General features: G+C 37.0%; 1 protein-coding gene across 1 annotated transcript in view; it reads left to right on the plus strand.

Annotated features, from left to right (window-relative positions):
* Xrn2 (5'-3' exoribonuclease 2) overlaps positions 1–13,068 on the plus strand; it is a gene marked incomplete at its 5' end in the record, with an annotated part of 37,944 nt that extends 24,876 nt beyond the window's left edge. The window contains 3 exons of the mRNA XM_032904356.1: positions 4,436–4,499; positions 9,681–9,822; positions 12,544–13,068. Coding sequence (XP_032760247.1) covers positions 4,436–4,499; positions 9,681–9,822; positions 12,544–12,609 — 272 coding nt within the window. The remainder of the gene's footprint in view (positions 1–4,435; positions 4,500–9,680; positions 9,823–12,543) is intronic.
* Between the last annotated feature and the right edge of the window lie 2,807 nt (positions 13,069–15,875).

Raw genomic sequence — 15,875 nt, forward strand, 5'->3', positions numbered from 1 at the left:
TAGGTAAGGTGGGAAATTGTTAGGAAGTGTCTGCTCTGTGCCTATCATGGTTTTAATGTCAGTTGATTTGTAGATCATTTTCTAACTTGAAGCACAGATTTTTTTGGATATAGTACATGAGAAGAAATGGGTTCTGAAGGTCTCATTTTTCTCAGGGCTTACTTGTTACCAGGTATGCTGTCTTGATTGTATGACTTTGATGGTTTGCATGACTTTCTGATATTGATAACAATGTCATGACTCACTCAGAGGACCTGGTTCAATTCCCACCATCTCTGCGGTAGCTCACAGCCATTACTAACTCCAGTTTTGGGAATCTACCATTTTCTTCTGGACTTTGACAGCATAGCATACACATTGTAGGCAGACTTGTGAAAGTAAAACACCCATGACAGATAAATAAAAATAAATCTTTGTGGGGCTGGGGATTTAGCTCAGCGGTAGAGCGCTTACCTAGGAAGCGCAAGGCCCTGGGTTCGGTCCCCAGCTCCGAAAAAAAAAGAACCAAAAAAAAATAAAAATAAAAAATAAATCTTTGCAAACACACACACACACACACACACACACACACACACACCTGTGCGCGCGCACAAAAGCATAGTTGTGAAAATAGAAAAGACTGTTTAGTGACTAACAAAAACTGTTCTGGGTTTACTAACACACATCTTATTGTAGCAGCATTGGTGGGACAAAGGTAGGAGGAGGATTCCACAAATTTGAGGCCAGACTGGGCCACAGAGGGAGACCTTGTCTCAACAAAACCAAAAACCACAAAATAACAAACTGTAAAACACCCTTCTTTGGGAAAGTGCAAGCCCTAGGTTAGTGATACTTGGCTTAATAGGAACCCATCACTGGTAGAACATCACTCATTATAAATTTGAAATTTTGGTCAGAAACTTATTTTAGTAAAATTGAAAACTAAACCACTTAATTTTTCAAAAGCATTTTTCGTGTCATAATTATTTTCTTTAATATGGCATAAAATACACTGAAGATGAACCATTTGGTCAAACTGCCTCTATCAGCTGTTTGCCATTGATGTCTCCTTTGTTGCCCTTTAGTTTACCTTTAATATGACAGTTTGGGTCACATTATAATTCTTTATTTTTTGATAACTTTTTGGAGTCAAGTGTAGCCCTGAGTACTCAATATGAATAAAGCATCAGTTTTGGCATTCCAGAGAAGGTGGCACATGACTTCTCTTCATTTTGATCAGTAAACTTGTCACTTAGTTACATTTGAAAAGTGATTTGTGATTACTGCAATCAGTAAACATGAAATCTTTTCTGTGATTGCCACGCTGATTAAGTAAATTGTCACTTGAGAAGCTGTTGGCAAGGCTGGTTTATGTGGCCTTAGAGCTCCAGAAAAGGGATGCCTTTTTGAAGACCAAAGGAAAAAATTAGCTCCCCCCTTCTTGTTCTTGTACCTTCTGAAGTGCAATTCATTGTCTCATAGGTTTTTTTTTCTCCCACTCAAAAAGATCTTCTGTTAGAGTCATACAAATGAATGGTAATAAGTTTGTTTTACTGTCTACTTCATTACTTATAAGCCAAGAAATATTTCTACTTTATGAATACTTAAGGGCTATGTGTATTACTTATAGCTACATGAAAAATTTTGTCTAAAGGTAGCTTTGAAAAAAATTTGTGGCTTTTCTTGGATTAAAAGCAAAGTATGTTTAATAATATATGACAAAAATTTTTAAATTTTGTATTATTAGCCCAAGTTTTAGCAGAACACCATATATTTGCTAATGCTAAGATTATATGAAAATGGGTTGTTCTGAACGTGAGAATTAAATATGGAAGCACTTGATGTGCCTGGAAATGGTGACATGGAATGAATGTTTGTCTTCATTTTCTACCACTTAAAGGGAGTCTGTTAGGAAGTGTTCACCGTTGACGCTTCTGTATTACTGTATTACTTCCTGAAAGCAATCTTAATTTAATGTACAGCATCTTTGAATTATGTGTGAATAGATGGTGGTGATGGCATTACCCTCCAATTGTACACTTTCTAAGAGAAAATAAACATTTTCCCCTTCATTTTCAAAAAACATTAGGGTAAATGGCTCTAGAAAGTTTATTTTAATGTGCATGTGTCTTTTATTGTCTTTAGTTGATCTGGAATAAATCGGGGTTTTTGTGTGAAAGCTTTTCTGAGTACCATAGAAGATATGCATTCTGTGGTTATTAGGATCCACCATGGAACTAGACTTGGCATTAAGTCTTAATGATAAACGGGCGTGTTTCCGGGGTGAAGCGCAGAGGCATGCAGAGCAGAGCTGAAGAGTGTCTGGTCAGAGTCATTCTGTTAGTTTGGTTTTGTTTACTTTTGTCGGTATATTACCTAATTTTGTACATGTAGAGACATAAAAAAATACAAATTTTTAAACATTTTAGCTGATTGTTACTAATTTTTGTGTACCATCTGAATAGGTTATTGGTCTTCAAGTGTAACAAAGTAATCAAAAAATATAAATGCATATTTTTATTTTCAGAGGACTATTTTTTCATAGATTGCAGGTCATTGAAAATTTAAGTATGTTTAATAAATGTCTTAAGTTTTCTATCTAAGGAAGCCTCACAAAGGAAATAATGGTCATTCTTTTTTTTTTTTCTTTTTTTCGGAGCTGGGGACTGAACCCAGGGCCTTGCGCTTGCTAGGCAAGCGCTATACCACTGAGCTAAATCCCCAACCCTAGTAATTGTCATTCTTATACGAAATTCTAGGCTTTACCAGTTTAAGATTTCCTTTGGGGTTAAGGTTTAGTTGACTTGGTAAAGTGTTTGTCTAGCACAAAGCCCTGGGTTCCATCTCCTAGCACCATAATTACCAGGCATGGTACTGGTGCTCACCTCTAATACCCAACCCTTAAATAGCAGAGGCAAGAGGATCAGAAGTTCAAGGTCATCTTAGCTACTTAGAGTTTGAAACTAGCCTGAGATACATGAGACCCTATCTTGAAAAATAAGATAAATACTGATTTTTCTGACAATTTATATTCTGTAGTACTGGGTCATTCTAGTCCCAGAATAGGCAACTTTCTTCTCCCGTTTCTATGAACTTTGTAATCAGCTTCCAGAATTCCCACTAAGGTTTTGAACCCTATTTTCGGACCATTTGAAAGATTTTTCCACCTTGTAACTCAGCTTTACTGCTAATAATTATATTTTTAAGCAGTGAAACAGGATATTATTCAGCTAGAGAGACTACTTGGTTTTCTGAAGAAGAACTTCCTCTCCTTTTTGAAAGAGAAGTCCTTAGTTGGGTGCCTGAAACTGCAGGTTGGTACCAGTCTTTGGATAGTATGCCCACATCTAGAGAACAACCTCAAGCTGTCTTTTACAGTCCTGTGGAGATAGGCAGAAAGCTTAGAACAGAGGAGAGCAGCTATGTCATGCTGTAGTCGTCAGTTGTCACGTACTTTACTTGGCCCATTTGTGCTTTGTGGAAAATTTAAAAGCATTAATTCTTTTGGGTTTTTTGTAAAATCAGATTGTACATTTTTTGGTTCTTAACTAGGGCTAAGTTTTTGTTATTTCATTCTTTTAGAAAGCTATTCTGGAAATCATGGTTTTGGTTTGTGTTTCCATTTAAATGCATGCCTAAATACATTATGGTGAGCTGTGATGTCCTTCTTCTTGGCAGTCTGGAGATGGCCACTGTCCTCACATAGTGACTATACAACTTCTAGATCTGTTTTAATTAGGTCACAGCAGACCATGATAAAGGCAGATAATAACTGCAAGGCCGAAGCCAGGACCAGTGGTTAGTTGATACTGCCCCTTTGAGTGCTTTAAATGTGAATGCTATGCCTGACCAGGAGCTGATGGACCTTTCCTTCCTTGTAATGCTCAGCTTATGGAGAAGAGCAGCAGCCATTTGGTTTTATCTAAGTAGATAAAGTTGCCAGTTCTGCTTTGCTATAATGGGTGAGGGTGTCAATGGTGAGGAAACTACAGAAAAATAGGTGGTTCTTTCATTAGCTTTTCTTGGTGGTGTGTGTTGGAGAGATTGTGTGCTGCCTATTTGATGGTGTTGCATTAAATAGAACTCATAGTTCTATTCGAATTAATACTAATTCTAAGTAGTTCAGTGTACAGTCTTGAAAAAAAGCTAAGATCCTTTTTTAAAAAATAACATTTAAAGTACACGTGTAAAAAGTCTATGTATATGATACATAGCCACACACTACAAGTGAGAGAAGTGTAAGTATAGCTAAGGTTGTTACTGAAACTGTCTTGTTAGCAACAAAAATTTGATCAATGAAAGTCAGTGCTAGTTCTGTTGGTCTTTTTTCATTAGCTTGCTTACTTGGTTTACATGTTATCTCATTCTTATTTCAGGAACTTTGAATTATAACCCATGTGAGTTATAGAGATTACTTTTGCAAGCGTTTTATGAACTCCTCCCATTTATTTTCCAGATATGAGGCCCCAAGATAACTGGCGAGGTCCTCCTCCTCTTTTCCAGCAGCAGAGATTTGACAGGTAATGCTAACGCTCTCATGCTTTAAAGGCTTCCTGTATTGATGTCTGGGTTATGCTGACTGCTTATAAACCAAAACCTACCTGGTTTGAAATAATGCTTTTTCCCACCCCAAATATTTTTTCTTGTCCTTATTTTTAGGAAATATGTAATTAATACTTTGAATTAAATGTTCTCGTTTACATAGTTTACTGTGTTTCTTGGTTTTCTTGGACTTTATTTTATTTGCAAATTGAGGTACTCTTAAAAAAAAACGCAACACAGCTTAAAATTGTATTAGGTTTTTGTCAAGCTAAACAAATTTCTTTTTAGCAGGGTTGTGCAGTTTAATGAGGCATAACTAATGGTGTTCTACTTTTCTCATGTCTGCCAGCAGCACAGCATTAGTACAGGCCGGCTATTGATTCTTACTACAGACCTCTTCAAGTCCTAATCAGCTTCTTTGGTACAACTTTTTCAGGGCTGACAGGCCTATTGTAGGGCAGTGTCACTGTAGGTCAGTAGTTATTAGTTGCCACTGAAAACAGTTTCTTTAACTACTTAAGATTGAACTGAATTAAATGCAGAAGGGACTCAGAAGAGGATTATGGGATCTGCAGTCTAATAAGTACCATGGACTAGGAAGAATGTGACATGGTTTAATAACAAGGGATGTTTGACATGTGTTCTGTCATTCATAAGTTCTGTGTTCCTAAGTCACATGGACCTGCATGAGAAGTCAGATGGGCATGTTATGAATAATTATTATCATCTGTAGACTCATTTATTTAAAAGTGTAATGTATCATTCCAGGCTGGTTTTGATAGCATCAATACATGTAAAACCAAATGGAGCTTCATGAAAGTAAAACTCCCCTTTTCACCTTTCCAGTTACAATGTTTTTACTTTCCTCCACTCAATGAATGGAGTGCAGTAACAAATTGTACTAGAAACAGTGTTCTTTTTGCACAAACATTCAGTAGCCCGAGCCTTTCCAAAATTGCCTTCTGTTATTTTCTTCAATATTACTACAAAGATTTGTATAACTCAGCTGTTTATTGATGATGTCAGCTACCTCATGTAAATCATATTTTAAATTCAATACAACTGGTAAATGTATGTTGTACATTCTCAAAGCATACTGCACATACTATTTAATTATCAAAGTAGCCAGGCTGACCTTGAACGTCCAGTTCTCCTGCCTTAGTCTCTCAAGTCTGAGAGTAGGGATTACATGTATACAACACCACAACCAGCATAACCCTGTTTTAAAACAAATTAAGGAAGAAATTCTTGTGAATTATCATATTTGGTTTCTTTATATCATTGCTCCCTTCTTCAGTATGTTAATGACAATATCTAATGTGTTTCTTCAGCTTAAGAACTATCCACACTGTGTTGACATCTTCTCAGATGTGCTGTCCACACAGTTCAGTAGCTTATCCGAGGTCACTCTTTACCAAGAAATTTTTTAGTAGAACAGCACTCATCAGATTCTTTACTCTGAATTTAGTTAAAGCCACAGCACATCAAAGGAATGAAGGGTCAGCTCCACTTCTGAGGCTCTTTCTGCAATTGCAACAGCTTTCCTTCTCTGTGCACGGGTAAAGTTTGTCTACCGTCCATATCCTCTTCCTGGCCCTGCTGTCTGTCATGTTCTCGTTCTCATTCTACCCTCACCTCACCAAGAACTTTGTGAGCCCAGAAGTGAGGAAAGTTTTGTTTGGGTGTTATGGGGTGGGGGTGGTGTTTTAGGTACTCTTCATGCCTCAGTTTCCCAAGTATTAGTGAACTAAACCATTTTATTCTAAGCTTCTTTAGCTACTTAAGTGGTTACAATTTATTACTCATTTCCATAGCACTTGTCATTCTGTATATCCTGATCTTACAAGGCAGAGAGTAGGAACCATTTTTACTTTACCAAAAGATTATAGATAATAGATGGTGGTAGTCTTATGAGAGCCAGGTGTTTTTGTAATCCCTAGTTTAGAGCATTTCCAGTGTACTATTTTTGGGTGTTGATGAGAATCCTATTAGAACATGACTTTTGAGTGTATCTTGTCTCCTACTACTATAGTATGTTGTCTTGAGTTATTTCTTCCTTTGCGATAGTACTTTAAATTGTATGTGCCTTTGACCTAAATATACAGTGAATGGATTGGTAATGAAAGGCTCAGTGGATAAAAGTGTCCAGTCTGACAACCTGATTTGTGTCCCCAGGACTCAGTGCTGGAAGGAGAACACTAATTCCTGCAAGTTGTCTTCTCACCTCGTACACACAGGCAAACGTGAACACCCAAAACCAAATGAATGTGATGTTATATATCTCAGAAACAAACAAGCCACCTTTCCTCTCCCCCAAAACAAAATAATTATATTGCAGTTAATGGTGTTGACTCTGTGCAGGACTAGCTAGCGTTTGAGTACAAGGCAACCATTCACTTTAGTTTCCTTACTTGTGATTATTCAGCTCAGTTGTGGGGGGGGGGAATCTTTAAATGGCATGACTAACTACCATGCAAATTTAAACTACCCAAATTGGGTTTAAATTACCGACTACTCTTTAGAACAGTAATTTGGAAGCCTAAGAATATTGTCACTCAGTACCAAGTAGTGCCTCAGTTTGTAACCATTTATTTTATTTATTTATTTATTTATTTATTTATTTATTTATATTATCCATCCATCCATCCTTTTGTGTTTGTTTGTTTTTGAGACAGAGTTTCTTAGTGTATCCCTGGCTAGACTGGAACTCTGTAGAACAAGCTGGTCTTGGATTTATACAGATCTGCCTGCCTCTCCCTCCTAAGTGCGGAGATTAAGGGGCTACATCACCACCACCTGGATTTTTAGTTTGCTTTTTTGAGACAGTTCCTACTATGCAGTCGTGGCTAGCCTAGAACTTGCTAAGTAGACTTGATCGGCCTTAAATCCACAGAGATCCAATTACCTCTGCCTCCAAAGTCCTGGGGTCAAAGGTGTGTGCCATCACACGTAATCCTAACTATTAAAGTTAGGCTTGGCCAACTTTAGGGTTTCCATCTCACATTTTACAAATGTTTTTCTCAAAGTTTCAGTTTGTTTATATTTGCAAATAAAAATGATTACTTCATAGTAAATACAGGTATTCTTGCCAGCAAACAGGAAATGGTAGTACATACATCTGCTAAATTGTTTTTTCTCTTTAAATTTTATTTTCATTATAGAAATTATCTTTGAACAAAAATATTAGTGATTATTTTGAATAAAAAGAAAATTGTATGTTTTACACTGGCTTTGCCTTCTAACATTTTTAGAATATAAAAATGCTTTTAAGTTATATTTATAATTTATATTATGCCAAGATAATTACATGAAATTTACTAAGGCTAAAAAGAAAAATTAATCACAGTACAGTGCCTGAGTTGCAGTTTTGGTCTGTAGGCTTTGCATGTATATCCCACATTGATGATCCTTGATCATAACCCATGTACCAGCTCCCTTACCTATGCAGAGGTCAGGGGTTGGGGATTTGGCTCAGTGGTAGAGCGCTTACCTAGGAAGCGCAAGGTCCTGGGTTCGGTCCCCAGCCCTGGGGGCGGGGGGGGGAACCCTATGCAGAGGTCAGAAGAGACCATCCTTATGTGTGTATAGGGCTGTTCTTCTGAATCAGATAGGACATTCTTGCCAGAATTCATTTACTGATAATAACCTAAAGATAATTATAAGTCCTAACCATAGGCACCTCACTCTGACTTTGAATTGGTTTTGAATCACATTCAGTGTTATTTGAGCTCTGGTTTTACTCCCTTTCTATAAAGAGTAGCTTTGGTCTTCCTTGAATCTGCAGATAACTGTTGTCTTTGATTTGTTATACAAAAATAATTACTTTGCTTTTTTTTTTTTTTTTTTTTCTTTAAGAAGGCTTGGCTTGTTGTAAATGAAGGGAGAGTAGAGAGGATAGATTCAGATTTGAATAGCTAACTAAGAAGAATTAGTCCAACTTCAGGCTTTTATCCCTAAATTTTCTCTCCCACAAAGAAGTGAAATTCATATGCTGATACCATTATAGTGAAAGCTGGCTAGTCAGAACCTTGGCGAATATAAGAGATTTTACTGAGTTCTTCTTGGTATCATCTTTGGCCCCAAAATTTCTAATGTTAAAAGTATACAGGAACATTTTTTTTCTGTTTATTTTTTTGTGACTGTTAATAGAAGTTAAAAATTTCTGAGAAAGTTCCATTTTAAATGATGATTAATTATTGCCTTTAGAAATATCTTTGCTACATTGTTTATGTGACAGGTTTTAATTAAGTTATGATTTAATGCCTTCTACCTGTTGTTGTGTATCTAAAAGTTAAAATAGGCACTTGAAGACAATTAAAACATGTCTTTCAACTAGTAATCTGGGACAGCAAACTGGGTTATAATAGCTGTTCAATCTGTGTTCCCATGTAAACTGTACACCAAATGCCAGTCAGCCCATGCCAATTAGTGCTCATGTTGCTAGGTCACCATGGTCAATTGAAAACTGCATCAATAGAACTTGAAAAGGTTTCTTCACGATCAGACCTTCTGACATATTGAGCAGAATAATGGATGGGAAAAAACTGCCAAGTTTCCTACCCTGGATTCAAAATACTCAGCAGTAAGAATTCACTTGCAACCTGCAATTAACTAGAAAGAATAGAATCTAAGAACGAGTCCAGACATTTTTTAAAATAAAGCCTCTTTCTCCTACTTGTACATGTTTACTCTTTTGGGCAGCATCATAAATGTAATCAGCTTGCTGATTGTGGATCCAAATACAAAGAAACTTCACATTTAAAACCATACAAAATATTTTGTAAATGTTAATCAGCTGACTTTAAGCATCACCCTTTAAAAAATAATTCATTTATCGCATGCGTGCACACTAATGTGGTGGTGGTGGGGTATTACCTCATATATATGGAAGTTCCAATTGGGTCCTGGGGATTGAACTTGGTCATCAGACTTGTAAGGCAGGCACTTGGACCCTCTGAGCCATCCGCTAGCTGTAAACATCACTCTTAATAAATTATGGTGTTTTATGAACTGCAGTACACTTCACTGGATACCAGAGACACAAAGGCTACCATACTGCATATTCTGTATAACACATCTAATTTAGAGGAGATAACCTGTCCATTTTAGGCTTATGCTGTAAAGCAGGCTTTGCTTCTGATATAAATGTCTTTTTACAGAAGTGTTGGAGCTGAACCTCTACTGCCATGGAACCGAATGCTCCAAACCCAAAATGCAGCCTTTCAGCCAAATCAGTACCAGATGCTGGCTGGGCCCGGAGGATATCCACCCAGACGTGACGACCATCGAGGAGGGCGACAGGTAATAAACACAGTGTGGGCTACAGAGGAGAAGCAGCATACTGCTCAGTTATGTTTGCCTCTTGGTAATTAATATTTTGTTACCAATATTTCTGGAGGAATTGTTAATAGAGCAGCTTAGGTGAACTTTTGTCATCTTTAAAAATACACTCATGCCAAGTATCTCACGTAAACAGTTTGTATGTGGGCAACCGTTAAGAATCCCAGCCTAGAGGCCTCTTTTATCTTAGCTGGCAATGGTGAGTAATAGGAGTCACGGTCACCAACACACTTCGTTTTAGCTCGGAGGATATTGTATTCTAATATAAACTACGTCTGTCATTACCAAGTGAAGACTGCCTGGAAGCTGAAAGTAAAATAAATAAGTAAAATCAAATCAAATCAAACAAACACAAAAGTACCTGTTCACCGGCTGTCTTTATTCATCCTAGAATTCTCTTAACTGATCGTCATTGAGTCTCTCCCTGTGGAAGCAAAGTTCTCCTTGAAGATTTTCCACACATTTTTCTATTAAATGGAAAGTACCATGTGATGCAAATGAGTGTTATTAGAATTCAGAGATAAACTGAAATGATGCAGCTTTGTTTTCTCAGTTCCATCCAGTCTTAGCCATAGGTAAAGCTGAGACCTATTTAATATAATTTCCTCTCGCAGTTTGTCACCCTGAATAGAATTTGTACTTTAATCCAGTGCTTGGTAGAGAGCAGGATTTGAAGTACTGCAGCCCCGGGGTGTAGCGTTCTGGAGTTAGGTGCCTGCAGTGACATGAGGAGTTTTAAGTTGTTCACCTGGTGTTGCCTATAGCCTTTGTAGTACTTGGTGTATTGGTTTTCTAATTTGTTTATTACTTTGTGTCCCTCCCCCTATCTAAAATCTCTGACATCGAAGGAAAACGATTTTGATACCTCAAAAGTGTATTTTGTACGTCCATTTTAACAAAATTTTCTCAAAGGGTGTTAACTATAAGGTTATAACCTTATAGTTAACACCCTTTGAGAAAATTTTGTTATAATTCATTAAAATCATTTCATAGAATTTAATTTTTTTTCTACCCAACATCTCTGAAAAGTCATATTAGGAAATTACTGCTGTCTGTGCTTTAGATGGCACTAGGCAATTGAGACAACAGCATTTTAAAAATGAAGACATGAGAAACCGTGGAGGATGCTGTGTGTAGTCACTTACATCATTTTGCAGTCAGGACCTGACTATGGGACCTCATAGTTTGGAGGCAGAGCTGGGAACACTGAATCCCAGTTCATCTTGCCTCTGGAAGTAGCCAAGGAGATTTTCCTTTTGGGGGGACTCTGCTGTTGAAGGAGCTAAAATTCTTTGCTGAGAAGATACATAAACAGGTTGGAAGATTCTTTTGTTTTTGGAAATACACTCATTCCTTTTAGTCTTGTTTCCACTTAGTTTTTGTTAAATTGCAACTATTGAAGTTAGAGTTTATTGTTAAAGAGAATCATGCCTTCATTTTTTTTGTACTTGTCTAAACAAGTCCTTAGCGCACATCCCAGCGTCCAGTATCTGTCATGCCATATAGTGTGAGTTGTATAGTGATAAAATGGAAGCTGGTGTTCTAAATAGGAATTTCCTCTTCCCTTTAGAACCAAAACCTGTACCACACTCATCCAGCAAATGCTTTTACCACTAAGCTATATTCCCAAACCTTTAGAAGAGTACCTGTGAATTATTTTTGTATGGAAATGTTTTTGCAAACATTTTATTAATGTTTTATTACTGTTCTGTTTTTCATTGAACAAAAAAATATATTCCTAAAAATAATTGGCCATTAGGCCTTAATAAGTCTCTTTCTTTGGTTAAATAAAGAGACTTTGCCACCAAGGGCTCAGAATGGTGAAAAAGGTTAAAGCACTGTCTTTACAGCATGAATAATACCTGTGCAGGCTCAGACCAGACAGAATGCAGCATGGAGAGGGGAGATAGGCACAAAGTCCCTCCCTTAGTTAAGGAACTATTGGCAACTCGTAATCACAGGGAAAGAGAGGGAAAGTTTTGATGGCTTTTCTCATTTGTTAATTTAAGGGTGTAGTTCCTGGTAGGATGTAGATCCTGGTAGGTTGACTACTCACCAAAAAAAGGTCACATAGCCAAAAGCATTTGGGCAACACGAATGCTTGTACTTAATGGATTTAAAAAAAAAAAAAGACAAAGTTGGGTGGTTTGAGAAGAGTAGGAGAAGGGAGTGAATATAACCAAAATACATTGTTTGAAAATCTCAAAGAACTAATAAAAATACAGGGGCCAGAGAGATGGCTCAGTGATTAAGAGCACTGACTGCTTTTCCAGAGGTCCTGAGTTCAATTCCCATCAACTACGTGGTGGCTCACAACCATCTGTAATGGAATTGATTCCTCTTCTGGTGTGTCTGAAGACATTACAGTGTACTTATATAAATAAAAGAAATAAACTCTTTAAAACAATATATAAAATAAGCCCCACTGTCCATACTTACAAGACGCATTTCATTGTTGGGGTTGGTGTTCAGTAATTCAACCTTTGTGTGCGTCTTTATCTTTAGCTTTGTAGCAAGCTATGTTATAGCTGTAGACTTAGAACACATACTTTTGAAGACTTGTCATGTGATGTACCTTAAGAAAAAATCTGCTTCTTCCTGATGTGCTCTTCCACAGAGATGTAAATTCCTTTATTAGGTATATTAATCCAGAAGATAAACTCTTTCTTTTTTTATTTTCAGGGATATCCCAGAGAAGGAAGGAAATACCCTTTGCCACCGCCCTCGGGAAGATACAGTTGGAATTAGGCTTTTGTAAAGCTTCCCACATTCCTTTCACCATTTTACACTTTCATGCTATTTGTGGAAAGGTTTCTTTCTCAAGTAGTAGTTTTTAATAAAACTACAGTACTTTGTGTATTTCTTTTAACTGTGTGTATATTTTTACTGATCTGATCTCACTGTTTTATGTTGCTTTCTAGAGATGTGTATTGCATAATACAGTGGGTCTGAATTTATTATTGCTTGTAAACACATTTGATGAAATTAGGAGTCCTGGGTTTTCATTATGGTTAAAACTCAAAACAGCTCTATGCTGATTTTAATGCACATTAATAATTAGGTATGGACATTTGAACTGCACATTCTGCAGACTAGAGCATATATTGTTCAACATTTCTTTGAAAACATTTCATTAAAGTACTTGTCTTACAGAAATTTGTGGACTTTAGTAAAAAAAATAAAAATAAAGCTAAACTTTAAAAATGTTGTGGTCTGGTGTCTGATTATCTCAGCTGAAGTGTTGACTTATGGTGCCTATACAGATTTATTTACAGTGCCAACTTAGACAGAAAGCAATTCCTACAATTAGAGGTCAAGAGCCAGTCAGTGTCAAGGCATGTTTTAAGAGGATATGGTTAGCACTTTAAGAGAAGCATTTATTACATTAGCATATTACTAATACATCTGTGAATATTTACATTATTACAAATTTCATGCTTGTGTTTTAGTTTTAAGGACTTCTAAATCTCTTATTTAGGGATCATTTTTTAAAAAATTCAAGTTGAAGCTTTTTTAGCTGAAGAATCTATACTCAGCATATTTTAAGTGATAAATTACAGCAGAATTCAGTCTAGATCTTGTTCCCTTTCATTTGAGTACACTAAGTCCTAAATGCATGTTTAGAATTCACACACAGCTATTTTTGTTTAATTACCAAAACAAACTTAGACCAGACACCTTTCTGAGAAGACTGAGGCTTTGTCTCAGTTTTTCTAGACTAATATTGTAAGATTTCTTTTTGACTTTCCCACTTAGGACATTTGTTCTTTGGAACACAGCTAAAGCACACTTGTTAATTTTTTATTATGTGGGAAAGAAATTCACCTTTGAAAACAGGCATTTGGAAGTTGTGGAATTCATTGCTGATGCTGGCGAAAGCAGCAGGATCATTTTATTGTTGGAACAGAGTTTCCATTAGGACTGTCAACCTTTGTATGATATCTTCACTCCACGTTATAGTAATGAATCCTACTATTAACGTCTGGCTTTCCAAACATTAATGCTGCCTTCTAAATAAAGTCCTGTATCTTCCAAGGGAGCATGTGTCTTACTTTATATAGTTTTCATGGATTCTCCAAACCCACACTAATGCTTTTTATTTCCCCAATTCCCTGGTTTTGATTTTTTAATTTTGGTTTTGGCTGAAGAAGTCTAAGTAAAAGGCATAATGGAACTAGCTGACAATAGGTTCCCTCTTGTGAAACAGGTGGGTGTGTCCAGGGAACATTTGCCCAGTTTCTGAACCCATAGATCCTCTGCCCATCTCTTACTGTTAGAAGAGAAAAATGCTGTTACTTCAGTAAAGTGCTGTTTAAAGCTTTGGACGATATTTACAGATGTAAATGTTCCCTCAGGTTTTAGTCTTGCAGACAACAGGCTAGTTTTGCTACTTGTATTCCATTATGTTACCTTTGGGGCATCTTTTTTTGGGGGTTGTCACTAAATTGTTTTAAGTCAGTACCTGGGGGCATGCTAAGAGGACCTAGTAAGGAAAAAGCAACCTCCTTAGCTCTGGAGCCCCAAAGGGGTGATGTGAAAGTCAAAACCTTGTGCAAATGGGTATTAGACTGCCATTAAGCTTTTCAAGGGCAAATAGGATATAATAACATGTAGGTTAATTTTCTTGCAAAACCTGGGATATTCATAACACAGCTGGGTGTTGGGTAGGAATCCTCCCACTTTTAGAGGGAGGTCAGATGCTCAGGGATTTGGCTAAGATGAAGGTTTGGGATGCACAAGGATTTTGCAGCTCACGCTGAGCTGCCTGGGAACAGAGGGCTGGCAGGGTTATTGAGGGTGTGAGCTGCTCCTCATAGTCAAGATTGTGCTGTATCCTGATTTCACCTCCCTGTCGAATATGGAAGCTGAGGCAATTGGCCCAACATCTCCCCTAAGCCAAGGATTCCAGCCTACCCAGGAACAAATGTGGAGTAAGGTGTGTGGAATCTCAGACCTTCAGTCTTGGGGACATTGTACCATCATTTCACCACTCACTGGATACAGTACCACAGTCTGCATATTTACAGTTCTCCAGGCAAGTGCACATGCTGAACCTGTAGAATATCAGAAACATGTCCTGCCTCACCCTCACTCCAGATTTCTGTTTAAAATTCGAAGTCTTGACTAACCAAATTCATCTGTGCCTAGAAATCTAATCTGTAATTAAAGGCCACAGAGTGGCTTTGTAACTGTACCTTGATTCTCAGACTTCTGCCCATTCTGAATGGATCAGAAAACCAAGGTGCTGTATTCCTGGTGACTGACTGCATCCTCTATTTCTAACACAAAGTAACAAGTGGCCCATTGAAATATGCTTCCTCCATTCACCATTAATTCCAACAGATGTTTTGTGGCTGTTTTTCTATACCCTACTTTCCGAATTGGAGTAAAAAGATAACATGCCTTAATTTGTATGTATGAAATGGCACTACAATAATGTGCAAAATTGTGCACATTAAGCTTATGCAGCTTAACTGTTAATTTTTTTATTAGAAGTTGCCTAACAATTACTGAGGTTATAAAGATTTAAAAAAAATGTTTCACTCCATTTCAGATAAATTCTTTAAAGCAAAACTGAACAAAACTAAAACCTGTATGTCAGAAACTTTCATTAAATCACCATTAAATTTAGAAAACGTAACCTGGAGATCACAAAGAACTCTCCATACTCAACTGGATAGAGGAGCGCGAGGTGACTTGTGCAAATGGTTCCCCGGTCTGGGTGTCTCTGAAATTTCCCCAGACTGATACTCACCAGTTCTCACTAGCAGTAAAATGACTTCTTATGTTTTACAATTGTATCAGTTCTCTGTCTTACCAGGACTGAGGATGGTAATCACAGTGTTTCAAAAAAAAAAAGAAAGAAACAAACTAAATTTAATTTACATACAGAGGTCCAATGATACGGTGGCATTAAATGGCAGGACAATATTATCTGTGCTTTGTATGTGAACTGGAATTTATATCACTGCCACATAATGTATTACTTTCTCATATGCACAAATTCATATCTA

This window comes from Rattus rattus, chromosome 5, assembly GCF_011064425.1.
Source record: "Rattus rattus isolate New Zealand chromosome 5, Rrattus_CSIRO_v1, whole genome shotgun sequence".
Lineage (NCBI taxonomy): Eukaryota > Metazoa > Chordata > Mammalia > Rodentia > Muridae > Rattus > Rattus rattus.